The sequence below is a fragment of the Coturnix japonica genome, chromosome 19 (genome assembly GCF_054131305.1).
Source record: "Coturnix japonica strain WE chromosome 19, WE-NBRP24, whole genome shotgun sequence".
Lineage (NCBI taxonomy): Eukaryota > Metazoa > Chordata > Aves > Galliformes > Phasianidae > Coturnix > Coturnix japonica.
The window spans coordinates 1,583,735-1,598,772 of NC_140681.1; the positions used below are offsets into that span (position 1 = coordinate 1,583,735).

At 56.5% G+C, this 15,038-nt stretch overlaps 2 protein-coding genes across 20 annotated transcripts in view; one reads left to right on the forward strand and one right to left on the reverse strand.

The window, feature by feature from the left end:
• DLGAP4 (DLG associated protein 4) overlaps nucleotides 1–5,073 on the forward strand; it is a 146,454-nt gene extending 141,381 nt beyond the window's left edge. For all 14 annotated transcript variants that reach the window (XR_014935868.1, XR_014935867.1, XR_014935869.1 and 11 more), the window contains 3 exons: nucleotides 838–929; nucleotides 2,294–2,446; nucleotides 3,236–5,073. Coding sequence is in view for 10 of the 14 variants with exons in the window: in XM_085519907.1 (XP_085376033.1) it covers nucleotides 838–929; nucleotides 2,294–2,446; nucleotides 3,236–3,451 (461 nt within the window). In the remaining 4 variants the exon portion in view is untranslated. The remainder of the gene's footprint in view (nucleotides 1–837; nucleotides 930–2,293; nucleotides 2,447–3,235) is intronic.
• A 3,655-nt stretch (nucleotides 5,074–8,728) lies between these two features.
• TGIF2 (TGFB induced factor homeobox 2) lies at nucleotides 8,729–14,892 on the reverse strand. 6 transcript variants are annotated; one of them, XM_085519911.1, is made up of 3 exons: nucleotides 14,863–14,892; nucleotides 13,353–13,591; nucleotides 8,729–11,395 (listed from the first exon to the last, which is right to left on the reverse strand). In XM_085519911.1, the coding sequence occupies exons 2-3, from the start codon at nucleotides 13,554–13,556 to the stop codon at nucleotides 10,814–10,816; spliced, it is 786 nt and encodes a 261-aa protein (XP_085376037.1). In that variant the 5' UTR covers nucleotides 13,557–13,591; nucleotides 14,863–14,892; the 3' UTR covers nucleotides 8,729–10,813. The 6 variants fall into 6 exon arrangements, with proteins under 6 accessions (XP_085376037.1, XP_015736730.2, XP_085376039.1 ...); XM_015881244.3 differs by lacking the exon at nucleotides 14,863–14,892 and adding an exon at nucleotides 14,343–14,514; XM_085519913.1 differs by lacking the exon at nucleotides 14,863–14,892 and adding an exon at nucleotides 14,122–14,240.
• Between the last annotated feature and the right edge of the window lie 146 nt (nucleotides 14,893–15,038).

Consider the following 15,038-nt stretch of genomic DNA (forward strand, 5'->3'; position numbering starts at 1 on the left):
CTGGGAGAGCTGCAGCAGGCCAGGGGAAAGAAAGCAGATCATTCCATCTGTGCTCATGATGTATTTGTGTGCACCCTGAGTCTCATCCCTGCCTTTGCAAGGGAAAAGCCCATATTTAGTTCTTTTCTATTATCAACCAGAAGAATGTTGCTATACTCAGAGGCTCCTTGGAAGCCCACTAAGAGCAGCATAAAGCCCCGGATTTTAAAAGCACTGTGATTAAAAACACTTGCCTGACAGTATTTTAACTCATTCTGGTAAATGGAGATTGGAGACTGTTCTCCTGTCCTTTGCCACTTCTACTTTGTCCGTGGGCAGAAGAGCAGATGATGATCTGTGAGCAGGTGCCAGTTAATCACAGAATCACAGAATGACCCAGGTTGGAAGGGACCTCAAGGATCATGTAGTTCCAACCCCCCTGCCTAGCAGGGCCACCAAACATACACATTTACTAGATCAGGTTGCCCAAGGCCCCGTCCAACCTGGTCTTGAACACCTCCAAGGATGGGACATCCACAACCTCCCTGGGCAAATAATGTACTCCTCTGGCTGGTGCTTGAGTCATCTTCAGCCACAAGGTACTTCCTGCAAGCTCTTCTGCCATGACCTTGGTCTGCTGTTCTGCTTCTGACCTGCTCTAGATAGAAGGAGCAATAATGGATGGCAAAGACAACCAGACTGTAGTTTCAGTGTAGCTTTGATGCCTGAGTGTAGTTAGTTCTTAACAGGTCTGTGTAACTGCTTATGATTGTTTCTTGCTTCAGAAATGCCTGAGTTTGTTGCTGCATTGACGATCTGTTCAACCGAGTCCTTTCTTTTCTCTCTCACCCCCAATAGTCTTAGGAAAAGTCCTGAGTGCAGTGGGCAGTGCACAGCTACTAATGTCACAGAAGTTCCAGCAATTCCACGGTCTCTGTGAACAAAACTTGGTGAGTCTGGTTTTATTCCTGCTTCTTTCTGGGAGGTAAATACAGCTGATTCAACAGCACAACAGGAATACTATTACACTATAACACCTGATAGTGGTACAGAGCAGAGCCAGAGCAGCTGAAGCCTACAACCTGACCACTGTGTCCTGCTGGATTCCTGCTGTTTTCAAGTAGCAGGTGAGCAGTGGGTGGCTGAGCAGTCAGTTCTCAGCTGTGCTCTGCTCAGGGATGAATATTTGCAGTTCCTTTTAGTACTCATGTGGCACAGAGAAGTTTTCTACACTGCCATTAGGGCAGCTACAGAGTCTCTCAGGTCTGATACGCCATGTAGCCATTCTGCTGTGTGTCCTGGAAACCACTTTGTTGCTTCTAAAGGGTTTTTTGAGGTGAAACACAGATTTTTGCCAAGTTGGGGGGTGTTTGAAAAGCACGTTGTTCTCTAAAGATGCTTACTTTGCATGTGGATAACGCAGATGGTAGAATTGTCCCAACACAGTTATCTCTGGTTAATCACAAAACGTGGCTTAAATCCGATCTCTTCAAATTAACACCAAGGGTTTGCACTTGCTGAGCTCACCTGAGGATGGGTGGGAATCCAGGATTTGGAGGTTGTCTCTTTCCCTTCAAGCTTCTGGATTTTGCAGAATTCTTAAGATGTGTTCCCCTTTATTTGCAAGAAGCTTAGAGAAGCTCAGAAAGAAGGAGGTGAAGTGCTGGATGTTCCTTGCTGATCTCTGAACATGGCTGAGAGAAGAGCAGCAGCAGCAGCCAGGCTCTCAGCAACACTCTGTGCTGAAATTTTCCTTTGATGCATTGTGTTGAGTTGGTTAGATTTAATCCTGTGCTTTCCTGGGGCAGTGCAGGTCTATGTTGGCAGCTTCCTGTGCTCCTGTTCTCACCTGTTGCCCCTTATCCTGTCACTGCACTGCACAGAAAGAGCCTGACCCCATTTGAGTTCCTCACTTTAGATACTTGTAAGCAGTGACAAGATCCCCCACCTCAGTCATCTCTTCCCCAGGCTGAACAACCCCAGCGCTATCAGCCTTTCCTCATATATCATACAGAGATGCTTCAGGCCCTGGAGATCTTCATGGCCCTCTGCTGGACTCCATCTAAGAGATTCTTGTCTTTTGTGAACTGAGGCACCCAAAGCAGCACAGAACTCCAGATTTGGCCTCAGCAGGGCCACCTCCCTCACCCTGCTAGCTGTGCTCTTTGTAAATGAACCCTAACACAGGACTGAAGTTTCTTAAGGGTTTCTGAAGCTTCAGTCATTTGAAAGGAATAAACATAAGCTGTGCAGGCAGCTCTACTTGTTGAGGAGGCGTATTCTTTCTGATGTATTTTTATGCTTTCCCTTGTAGAACCCTAATGCCAATCCCAGACCCACAGCCCAGGACCTAGCTGGGTTTTGGGATCTCCTGCAGTTGTCCATTGAAGACATCAGCATGAAATTTGATGAGCTCTACCACCTGAAGGCTAATAGCTGGCAATTGGCAGAGACACCGGAGAGAAAGGTGAGTGTGGGGCAATTCAGAGTGGTGAGAGCACTTCACAGGCATTTCAGGTAGGACATCTGCTCCTGTCTGCAAACAGAAGATCCCTGGGATGTTCGATGCCTTCTATTTCTGCAGTTTAATCCCTCCATATAATCCAACTGCCTGTGATAATAGCTCTGACACTTGTACTAATGAGATTGCTTTATCAATCAGCCTTCCTCCCTATGCGTGCTTTCACAGCCTCTTGAGTAATAGCGGAAGCAATTTTTACAAGAGGAAGACGGGGAGAAACAAGTGGTGTACGTTCAAAGCAGTGATGCAGAGGCCTCTAGTGTTATAAGCACTGCATAAGTACTGGTGTCTGGGTGGTATAAAAAGCATCTGCTGGAGCCTCTTGGAAACTCAGGGAAGGCTGCATCTCAGGGCCACCACAGCATGACCCCATATATGAGGGGAAAAAAGAATGCTATGGCTATGGGTAGGATTTTTCAGTTTCAGTGATGTTCAGTCTTTGTGTTGCTTTCTGTGCTCTAACGTACAGCTCGGCCACAGATGCAGCTAGGGAAAAAACCCAGTCTGTACCACGAAATGCAAAATGGTTTTGTTTTTTTTATTTATTTAAGAAGTAAAGAGCTTGTTTTATGATGAGTGTCTTGCTTGGGAACTGTTCCTACCTCCTGCACCTGTCACTCACAACTTTGTTTCTTAGCTCTTCAGGCCCTGAGCATCCCCACCATAGCAGGGAGCAAACTTGTGTATGTGCATTTTTATTTTATGTTTGGGTTTTTCCTTACTGTCTCCCTAAAGGAAGAGAAGAAACCACCCCCTCCAGTGCCAAAGAAGCCAGCAAAGTCCAAATCCCAACTGAACCGGGACAAAGCCTCTGATTCAGACAAGCAGCGCCAGGAAGCTCGCAAGCGTCTGATGGCAGCCAAGCGCGCTGCCTCTGTCCGGCAGAACTCAGCCACGGAGAGTGCAGACAGCATCGAGATCTACGTCCCCGAGGCACAGACACGCCTTTGAGCGAAGGGGCAGAGGAAGGAACCGTGTGGGTTTTATAAGTCATTAAAAAGGAACAACAAAAAAAAAAAGGTTCTCTCTAAACTAGTGTGATTTATTCAGTCTAGAGACAATGAGCCATCCTTGCAAAGGGCTCCTGAGTTGGCTTTTTCTCTCAGCTTTAAGTAATGAAGATTTTAAACGTAAAAAGAAAAAAAAAATCCCCCTCGTTTTCTCACTGGCTGTGGTGTTGCTGAATGGACTGAACAGACTCCTGGAACCTCCAGCCCCTCAACTTGGAACTTCAATCTTTTTACTTGTTCTAACTAATGAGAATTATTAGCTTGTTTACAAGAAGAGGACAACAAAACATGAAGCCTTGAGCACTTGCCATGCTGTGTTCTTCTTCCTCCTTAGTTCTGTTCTTCTTCCTCATCCTTTATTTTTTCCCCTTTCTGCTCCCTTTCTCCTACCCCCCTGCATGGCTTTGTTTACTGTGTTAGAAATAACCTCTCTTCCACAGAGCTCCTAAAGAGAACACCTATTCAGTGTGTACTACTGTTGCACTCTGCTAGCAAGCAGCCTTCCTTGGTTTTCTTTTTTGTTCTTCTTTTGATGGGGATAGGGGGTGGGGGGAGGATGGGTGGGCAGGGACCGGGGCCTTGGGTTCGTATTCCTGTTTTAACGAAGTGAGAGGATGACAGGATCTGTGGAATGTAATGCAGAGTTGCTGAAATGCAGCCTGAAAGCAAACGTGCAATAAGCTGGCAAAGGGGGCAGGGATGGTGCTTGGCTGGCAGTGCCCTACCCCAGGGACAGGAGGGGAGCTGAAGGACCGCAGAGCAACTACAGACATGATCCACACATGCTTCACTTTGAGTTTTATTTCTCTGCCCCCTCCTCACACACACACCCCCCCAAAATTCTATCCCCTGAGTTGCTTGTTAGAAAGAAGCTGCTGACCACTGAGGGACCTGATTCAAAGCGGGCTGGGGCAGGGGAGGGCTGGGTGTGTGTGCTGGTGTTTCAGGGTGGGAGGACTGGGTTTTTGTACAAAGTGGAAGGCAGGGGTGGCTAAAGGTAGGCTGCCTGCCTGTATGTATGTGTACATATGCACATATACACTTAGTAGTACCTGTACATTTAATTCCTACACACGTATACGTGCCCATACACACAGTGCAGATGGTGTATTAAAAGCACCTTTATGAGGATGGGCATATGTATAGCATATATTTTTACATGTACTATATCTAGATGTGTGTAAAAGTGTGTGTAAAAATATATACCCTGTGTGTAATCAGATGACTATTTTTTCCTTATCTCCCTGCTCTTTGGGTAGAGAAAGGATCGCTAAGTATTTTTTAGCCCATTTTCCCCTTTGTAGGCCTCCTTTTTGGTTTGGCTTCTTGAAGCCAGAGCTGTCACCACCCAATTCTTTGCCACCCCCTCAAAATAAGCATTTGGTCCCATTCTGAGTGATCTTGCCGGGGATTTTTTTTTGTTGTTGTTGTTGTTCACTTGCTTGAATGAGTTGGGAGATGGTCTGCTACTTTCATGGGGGTGGGAGTGGAATCCCAAAGAAGTTTCAGCGAGGGTGTTGGTGATCCAGAAGGCAAAAAAATAAATAAAAATGAAATCTTAAATGATGTCTGAGTGAACGTTCTGTACTGACCAGCATGGTGCATGCGTGTGCTCTTAGAGATGCCTTAATAGTCACACAGTGGGATTATATTTCCATTGCAGTTTGGCTGTAAAGTTACTTAAATTCAACTTCATGAGTAGAGACTCACCTGGCAATTACACCATTGGGTTTCTGGGATAGGCCAGGAAGCTTCTGCATTTTTAGAGATCTCTGGGAAGACAAAGGAGGGGAAGGGATGTTTGTATATATGTACATATAATGCTTCTCAAGAGAGCTGAGGCTGCTGCAGGGGGAGGCTGTGGCCTGGAAGGCTGCTGCTCAGGATGGGTGTGCAGCAGCACCGTGCTGAGAACACCGTGTGGGGACAGCCTTTTTCCTCTGCCCCTCAGTGGGTACGTGTGCCCTGGGCCTGCAGGCTCTGGCTTCCTGGGCACAGTCAGCTGCGTCATGACCCAGGGAGGAGTGGGCCCACAGCTGAGCCTCAACACACACTGCTGGGAGGCACACGTGGGCATGGGGTGGGCCGGGTGTGTGGTACTGATGGCTGTGTGGTACCGGTGGGTATGTGGTACTGACAGCTGTGTGGTACCAGTGGCTGTGTGGTACCGGTGGGTATGTGGTACCTGTGGTACCGGTAGCTGTGTGGTACTGATGGCTGTGTGGTACCGGTGGGTATGTGGTACTGACAGCTGTGTGGTACCAGTGGGTATGTGGTACCTGTGGTACCGGTAGCTGTGCAGTGGCCGCCCCGCGCTCACTTGCAGGCACATCAGCTGCTCCCTTTGCACTGCACTCATCCAGGGCCCTGAGGGCTCTGCGTTTAACTTCTGCAGCTCGATAAATGCATATATATGTAGAGCTATAAACATATATATAGAAATATATATTAATAAAACATTTATACACGTCTGTACAAGCCTTCGTACAACTATTTCTTTACCTGCAGGCTCCGTCTGTCAATGCATCCACCTCAAAGTCCGAGCGCTTCCCGGCGCAAAGGAAGAGCGCGGCCAATGGCAACGCAGCTTCAGAACACGTGGGTGCAGGGTGTGAAGGAACGGCCGCCGGCCAATCACAGAGCAGCGTGACGTTGAACAAAATGGCCGCTCCCGCCATAAAATGGCGGTGAAGACAAAATGGCTGCCCCCATAACGGACGAGGGGAGGGTTTCCTGTGCTCCGTTTGCTTCCGGGTAATCCGATGAGGGGCCGCTGGTCCGGCAGCCAATCACAGAGGGCGGCGTTAAGGAAACCGGGGAGGAACTTCCTGTCAGGTTGCCGCTGAGGCCGCTGGGAAAGGCGGGACTTCCGCCGTCAGCGGAGGGTCGCGGAGCCGTCTCTGCTCCTCGCTGCGCCTACGGGCAGAGCCGGCCCGGGCCGGCGGCTTCTTCGTGTCGGGCGGCTCCGAGCTCTGCGGGGCGCGGACCGAGGAGCGGGGTGTTGCTGCTGCTGCTGCTGCTGGGGGCCGCGGGTGGAAGCGCTCCCGCCCGCCGGGCCTCAGCCTCCTCCCACAGCCGCCGTCCCGGCCCCGCTGTGGTGCTGCGGCGGACTCTCCCGCTCAGCTCTGCCCGTGTGTGACGGAGCGGCCGCGTCCGTGCGGCGGGTCGCGTTTCTCTCCCGGCCTCGTGCTGCAGCTGGTGCGAGTCTCCGGCAGCCGCTGTACAGCGAGGGCTGCCCCGTGTCGGCTGCGCTGTGTCGCGTTACTTGCCGCCGGCTGTTCGCTCCGCCGTGTGGGTTTCCTGTAAATAACGCCCGTGTCAGCCGGGATGGCCGCGGGATCCCCCTGACAGCAGCGGTGCCCGTCAATGAAGTCGGGCGAATCGGGCGCCCCGCGGAGCTGTGACGGTGCGCGGCCTCCACGAGGGGAGCGCGGGGCAGAGCTCACAGCGTCATTCCAGGCGAGGCTCTGCCCCACGGGTGGGGCTGCGTTCGGCTGCGTGTGTGGCCCAGGCTTCATCACCACGTGTCTTTTCAGGGCAGTGGGGGTGTCACGTGTGGTGTGAAAGCGTCACATTAACGGGGCTTTTTTGAGCTAGATGGAGAACAGTGTGGATGGGACCAGGAGGTTGGACTCCCCCAAGGAGCACAGATCCACACTTCTTGCCTTGCAGGACAGAGGTGAGGCTTACTGCCATCTCTACTGCTCGCTTTCGTGGCTTCTTGCCCTGCTCCCAGAGAAGCAGGTGATGGGAAGCAGTGGAGCAGAGCCAGACCATGTGGCTGTGCTTAGGGCCAGGTAGCAGCCTCTTGTGACTTCCCATCATCTTACTCTTGGAAAGGGCTGACAATAGCAGGACTAGGGGAAATGAATCCAAGTTGAAGGAGGGAAGATTTAGTTTGGATGTTAGGGGGAAGTTCTTTACTAGGAGAGTGGTTAGCCCCTGGAACAGGCTGCCCAGGGAGGTTGTGGATGCCCCGTCCTTGGAGGTGTTCAGGGCCAGGTTGGACAGGGCCCTGGGCAACCTGATCTAGTAAATGTGTATGTTTGGTGGCCCTGCTAGGCAGGGGGGTTGGAACTACATGATCCTTGAGGTCCCTTCCAACCCGGGTCATTCTGTGATTCTGTGATCTTATTGGGAAGGTGTTGAGCCTGAGCTCTGCTGACGTCTGCTGACCCCATCCCTGCAGGGCTGAATGCAGGTGCATGAGGCTCTGCCCAAAACATGCCCAAGCCCAGAGGGGTGCCCAGAGCCCCACCTGGGGCTCAGGAGCCTGAGGTGCCTCTTGGGGCTGCTGGAGTGGCAGGCAGAGCTGGGTGGGAGGGCACCAGCTGTGTTTTAGCCTGTCAGAGACCTCACTGCTGTGCAGTCTTCCCTATGCTGGGCAGGTGACCCTGGCTGTGTGCTAGCTCAGTCCTTCACTGCCTCCCTGCCACCCGGGTACTTCAGCCCACACCTGTCACCAAGAACAGAAAGCAGCGGAAGGCACAAGGTGGGGTCATTTGTTGCTGTTCCTTTCCTCAGAGTAGCTAAAGGGCAGTAGCTGCAGGAGTGAGGCTCTGTAGGAGGACTAGGGGCCTACATCCTTCTGTGCCCCCTGCCCAGGGCCTGGGGCACAGAAAAGGGCAGCAGGAGCCATCAGCACTGCGGTGCAGGGTGTGCACATTCAAAGCCGCCAGCAGACGAGTACCACTGTGTGCACTGCCAGTGTCTGCCCGAGGCTGGAAGCCCTGCTCAGCACCCAACTGCCGCAGTGCCCAGGGCAGCACTTCTGGTGCTGATGCTGATGCTACCTTTGGGTCTGTCACAGCTGCACATGGAGGAGTGAGGCTGTGGCTGCTGCTCTGCACATCACTCAGATGACATCTGGCAGGGTCAAGACATGGACTTTTTATCATTTTTCCCCTTCAATAAAGATCTAACAATGCTGCTGTTCAACTTTTCTGATGCAGGCCAGGCACAGGAGGGAGCTTTCTGCTTGCACACATCATGACCCAGCACTGTGGCAGCAGGCAGGTAATGGCCACCAGACCAGGGTAGGTACAGGCTGGTGCCAGGCACAGGTCCCTTTTTCCCCTCACCCAGCAGTGGTCCTTAAACTTCTTAAGCTGCTTTGGCTGAGTGTCAGGAGCTGGGGGCTGGTGCTGCAGTGCGTCGGCGTGTTGGGTAATGAGGTGCAGGAGGAGCAAGAGCGACATAACACAGCCTGACTCAGATCTCGTATTTAAAAAAAGAAACAAAACAAAACCTTTTATTTGACAACAGAAGAACAAACAAAAATGTATTTACAGTAGTTGTTTTGCTCCAAACTTTAATTCCAGAAATCCCACCTCTCTCCCCCCAACCCCTCAAATTCTTTCTGGTCCACCCCCAGGGCAGCAATACCAGTTCATCAATATCCATCCATCTCATGGGCACAGCTGCAGCACTCCTGCCCCCAGTGCAGCAGCACTGCTCGTCCCCACTTTGGTTTGACTGAGGCAAAAATAAGGGGAGGTGAGGGAAAAGCCTCTCCTTGCCAACGGGGGACAGCACTGGGGAGAAGGGCTACCTACAAATAAGGAAGGCAGTCCTAAAGTTCACGGCTTTCCCCAAAAAGGAGGGACAGGCAAAAGCTGGACAGAAGCAGAGCCTGGGGAGCTGAGCAGGGCGATGCTTGTAACTGTATGGTGAGCATCAGCCCCACAGCACTGCACTGCTGCCCCTGCCTGGCTGGGGACCAGTTATGCCTGGCCCCCCACTGCAGAAGGGCACTCTGCCGATGCAGTGCACTGCTGGCAAACCATCCCCAGCCTGTCAGCTCTTGGGAGCTCTCCTTCCTCCCATCACCTTTCCTTTAAACAAGAAAAGAGGGGAAAAAACAGCCCCCCGAGTCAGTGCTCCCCCCAGGCTCCATTAGCTGCAGAGTACCAGGTCCTGTAGACATTATCTCTAGTCATGCAACTTAACATCAAGCTAATAACCTACAATTAGCGTTTTTCAGGATAGATAACATAGGCTATTTAACTTCAGTTTACAGTGAAACAGCAATAGCTCAGTCCCAGGACCGCTGCAGTGCCCAGGCTCTCACTGCAGAACAGAAAGCAGTTCCCAGGAGGAGCTGCCCATGACCCAAAACAGCCCCAGCGCCAGCAAGCTCTGCCATGCTAGGGCTCCCCCAGGCACCAGCGGTTGCTGGATGTCACCAGCACGCACTGGAGGGCTGGGGAGGTAGCGGGGAGCAGCAGGACTTGCCTCCCCCCAAAGCATCTCACCGGCATCCAGCTGCAAGCAGCGCACCTGCAGAGAACGCCACGGCCTGCCCGGCACGCTTCTTTCCAAATGTGATTTGAAAACAAAACTAATGAAGAACAAAAACGTTGGATACAAACATTTCACAGTCGGCTTTGCGTCCTCCCCCCACAGCAGCCTGCAGTCGGTGCTGCTCAGGCTGTGCAGCACGCTCTGCTCCAGGACAGCTGCACATCTTCAGCAGGAACATGAGGGAAACGCGGGGAAATCGTGGAAACATTTGTTGAAGAAATTTAAAATTAAAAAAAAGCAACAACAAAACAAAAACCCCACAACATAAATCACAATGAAGGGGAGAAGGTTCCAACAGCGACAAAAGTAATAAAAACGACAACAACCGCTAAACAGCACCATCGAGATTTCTACTGGCAGCATCTGTCACCCTAAGGCAGAAGAGGAAGGTCCCATGTTTGCCACGGGCTTCAAGTTTCCAGCTGGCCCGTCCCCTGCCCTTCTCCAGGCAGGACGTGGCTCCTGGCCGGCATGGGGCTCTGCTACAGCCCTCTGCAACTGGAGAAAGGTATAAAAAGGATCTGAGACATCTGGGAGGAAAAAGATCCACAGTCCTTAAAATGGAGACGAACTTAACAAACTCTCTTCCTGTCCCTGAAGAAGTGGTGTGGGCTGGACCCTTGTTTCTAGGAACAAGAAAAAGAAGTCAGCAGGTTTTCCGAGGGAGTTCTGTGGCTTCACACGGCGACCATCGGTCACGGCAAGGAGAGGTCTCTGCTGCATTGGTCTGGTCCCGCCTGCACAGGGTCCTGTCCCCAGCAGGAGCTCCATGGCGGCAGGCATCTCCCTGGGATGGGGTGGGACAGCCCTTCCTCCCCTCTCCTCACCCCAATGGCCAGCAGAGGTATGGGGATGCACAGGTCTGCTTCTGAGATGAGCTGTGTGGGGGTGCAGGTGGTCACAGGCTCCTGAGGCCAGAGAAAAGAGGCCCCGTGTGTGGCAGAAGGCTGGAGGTCGGGCACCCCCGGGAAGGGGCACCCTGCAGGACCTGGACAAGGGGCTATTTGGCAATGGAGGTGCCCGGCGATTCAGTCTGAGGCAGGAGAGGCAGCTGCCCGCCCTGCCGCTGTGATTCCAGCTCAGCCGCCTTCTGCAGCGCCACCTCCACCAGCAGCTGGAAACTGCTGAAGTCATCACTGAAGAGCTCGGGGGGTGTGGGGGGCGGCGTGTTGAACAGTCCGCTGGTGGGGCTGGCTGCCTCGGCACGTGCCAGCAGGGCCATGGTGCTGCCAGCAGTGCCTGGTGGAGCTTTGGGGTGGGGGTCTGGCTCCGCTCGCTGCAGGCCGGGCTGCTTCTCTCGCTCAGGGCTGCGGGCACCCAGCACCGTCAGGCTGCCACCCAGCACCTGGGTGGGATGGCACAGTACCTGCGGGCACATGGATATTGGCAGCACCTTGGCAGCCCCCGCTGTCACTGGAGGAACCACCAGCACTCCGGAGCCGGCAGCAGCCCCCCGCGGCAGGGTCACATCGCTGGCTTTGCCCCCTCGGCGAGAGATGGTGAACTGGTTGGGGTCCTTGCCGTCCTTGCGCAGCATGTCAGGGAGCAGCCGCCGCCGAGCATTGATAAACCAGTTGCAGATCTGGGAGGAGAAAGGGGCACAGCACCGTCAGTGAGAGGTTCTGTGCCCCCCTCAGCTACCGCGGCGTTCCCCCACCCCACATCTCCCTTGGAGGAGCAAAGCCATCCTGGTAGGAGCTGCACGCGGAAACCCCAGCACCGGCTGCTTCCTGCCCCGTGCTGCCAGCCTGAGCAGCCCCTTCCCCCCAGCACCTCCATCCTGGCGCTGTGTGCAGTGCAGCCCAGCCCTGCAGAGCATTGTGGTGCGCAGGCAGCCAGAGCATCGTCCTCAGCATCTCCAGTACCAACACCCCGACCCACAGAGCTCCAGCCTCGGCCCCATGTGGGCAGCAGGGAATTCAGCAGTACGTCAGCTGGACTCTGTGCCTGCCTGGACTCTGTGCCTGCTGCCCGCCTGCGAGGCTGCGGCTGAGCTGCAAAGGCACTTCCCAACATCTGCATGGCAACAGGGCAGGGTTCTGCAGCTGTACCTCGGGAAGCCCTTTTGGAAGTACAGCAGTCGTGTGTTTGGTTTCTGCCATACATTGTTTCAGGGTCTTCATTTAAAAAGCTGCATTTAAGGAAAAAAAAAAAAAAAAAAAAAAAAAAAGCCTATTTCCTAGAAAACAATTAGAAGGGAATAAATCAGGCCAAAAAATGATGAATCTTTCCCAAATCAACAGCTCTGTAAATTATTTCCTTGGGGAAAGAGAACTTACCACAACTTCGATCACAGCAAGATCTCAGTCCTTTTGTTGTCTTTCAGACAATATCTGGCATTTAACACCCTCCAATCCACAAGTCTCACCCCTTCTTCCCTCACAAGCTCTCTTCCCCCACAGGCCATAAGCAGCCCCCGATGTGCTCCCGTAGCCCCATGGCACAGAGCTGCCACCAGCAGGCAGCAGCCCAGCACGTGGCACAGCCCAGCACACAAGCTGGCCACAGACGGGCACACGGCCCCAGGGCTGCTGCAGCCACACTCCAGCACTCAGCTGCTCAGGGCTGCACAGGCTGCAGCTCCTCCGCTTTCATGCCACCGGGATGAGTTTTGTTTTATTTCTCTTTTAAACAGCACTCCCACAAGAGCAGCAGCTCCACGCTCCTGGGGAGGATGCTCCAAGAGCAGAAGACAGGCAGGACCTTGCCAGGAGCTCACTGACCCTGAAAGAGGACATGGGGCCACACAGCTGCCATCGATCTGCAGAGCTGGGGCTGCTGTGTGTGCAAACAGGCGCTGGGAGTGCAGCACCAGCTCGGCCCCACTGCTCCCACCTATGGAGAACACCCCATAGCCCAGCCTGGCTGCAGCCATGCCCCTGGGTCACCTCAGAGGGGAAACCCAGAGACCACACTGGGCCCGGCCCCCCCAGGGCTTCAGGGAAAGGAACCCCCCAAAGCCCTGCCAGCACCTCCCAAGAACCCCTGGCCGGGCAAGTCCGGGGCCCCAGGGACAGGACCCAAACCCACGGCCAGCCCCAGCCCTAGACTCCCCCCAGCTGCTGGACACAGACCTGCTGCTCTGCCGGTGTTCAAACCGATAAGGAAAAGAGAAAATAAAGTCTGCCTTGTGAGCTCAGGAGACAGCAGGCAGGCAGTGCCCGGCCCACGCAGCTGTGCCTGGGCCAGCAGCAGGGTGAGGAGCAGGGAGAGGAGCGCTGGGCCGAGCTGTCCCACTGCTGTGTGCTGGGCACTGAGCTCCCAGCACTGCCAGGGCCCCCGGCACGGCACGGCACGGCACGGCACGGCACGGCACGGCACGGCACGGCGTCCATCTGGGATGAGCGCCCCTGCCCCGGGGGGCACAGGACTATCCTGGGAGCGCACGGAAGCCCGAAGCACCTGCGGGCACTGAAGTGACAGAGGCACCGCTTTGCGCGGCCCCATCGAGGGCACCGCCAGCCCCCGCTCCAGGAGCTCCCAGGGAGGGGCTGCCCCGCGGTGCCGTACCCCCCCCCGGGCCGGGCACGCTCCCGTACCTGCAGCACGGAGAGGCTGGTCTGCCCTGAGAGGCTGAGCTTCTCCTGCTCCGAGGGGTACGCGTTGAAGCGGTGCTCGTACAGCCACTCCCGCAGGATCCGCACGGACTCCTTGGGCAGGTTGCCCCTTCTCTTCCTTTTGTTCGACTGCGACGGGTCCAGAGCCGCGGCGCCGTCGTCCTCCCCGAAGTCGCTGTCCGACATGGCGGGGCCGCCCGCGGCGCGGTCCTGCTTCGAACCTGGGGGGTGTAACGGCACCACGCGCGTCGGGGCGAGCACCGGCAGAGACGGGGCTCCGACCGCCCGAGCGCACACGGCCTGCGGAGCTCCGGCCGGGCCAGACCGGGCTCGGCTCCCCGAGGCCGATGGAGGACGAGAGCGCGGGGGGGGGCCGGGCCGCGGACCCGGCGGCATCGTTACGGGGGCGGCTCCGGGGGGGGGGGGGGGAGCGGCGGAGCCCGGCCGCTGTCAGCGGGGAACGCGCCGGGAGGGACCGGGAGCGGCGCCGCCCGCAACAGGTACCGGGCCCCGGAGGGCACAAAGCGGGCGGCGGGACCCGCCCCGCTGCTGGAGCTCGGAAAGGGACGGAAACCCGAAACCGCGCGGAGAGACAACGGGGACCCGAACTCCACTCCCACCTCCAGCCCCCCACCGCAAAAAGCAGTAAAAACCGACCAAACGCGCCCCGGCCCCGAACAACGAACTGCCCCCAACAACAAAGTGCCCCGACTGGAGCCGCACAGACAAACGGCGCCGAGCGCCAACAAACCCCGGCGCGCACGGCCCGACACTCGTACAAACTTTTCACGCCGCCCGAGGGGGGGCGGCTCCCGGCCCGGCCGCACAAAGGGAGCGAGGCCGCGCCGCGGGCCCGCGCCGCCCCGCCCCGCACTGCCCCGCACTGCCCCGCCGCCCCGCACCGCCCCGCACCGCCCCGCGTGCGGCCCGCGCGGGACTCCATGTTTTGTGCCGCTCCGGCCGCGCTCTTACCCCCGGGCCGCCGCCGCCGCCGCCTGGGCCCTCGCATGGGCAGCGCCGGGGTCGCGCCGCGGGCCGCGGTCGTGGGTCGCGGTCGGAGCCCTCCGGCAGCGGCGGCGCCGGCGGCGAGGGGGCCGAGGCGCCCCAAAAAGTTTGCGGGCCGCGGCGGTGACAGATGCCGAGACAGAGTTCCCTTTGTTCCCAAGGAGGCAGGAACTTGGGCCGGGCCCCCCGCCCCCGGCCCGCCCGCCCGCCCCCGGCTGTCACCGCCGCGGCCGGACCGGGGCCGCCCCCTCCCTCGGACGGCGCGGGGCTCCTCGCGGCACGACCGCCGGTCCCCGCGGCGCTCCCCGGGGCTGCCACCCGCCTCCTCCCACGGCCCGGGCACCGCGGAGCCGCCCGGAGGGGACCCGGGGCGGGAGAGAGCGGCGGGGAGCGGAGCCCGAGAGGGGAGCGGCCGGGGGTGGCGGCTCCGGGGGCCTCGGGCCGCCCCGGCACCGTCCGCCGCTGCGTTCGGGCGCTTTTAACTCACGCGGGTGGGAAATCGGATACGGCGCCGCGGAGCTCCCGTTCCGGGGGGGGGGGAGGAGGAAGGGAACCGGGGGGGCGTTCCGAGCGGGAGAGTGAAGTGGGAAACTAACTCGGGGGACGCTCGGGATCCCCCCCCTCCCACCGGCACCGCGCGGCCCGTTTCCGTACCGCCGCCGG

Coding starts and splice junctions, on each gene's coding strand:
- TGIF2 (XM_015881244.3), bottom strand. CDS start 14,379: ATGCGAGGGCCCAGGCGGCGGCGGCGGCGGCCCGGGG. Junction 13,592..14,342: donor GCGGCGGCGGCGGCCCGGGG/GTAAGAGCGCGG, acceptor TACACCCCCCAG/GTTCGAAGCAGGACCGCGCC. Junction 11,396..13,352: donor CCAGCCTCTCCGTGCTGCAG/GTACGGGAGCGT, acceptor TTCTCCTCCCAG/ATCTGCAACTGGTTTATCAA.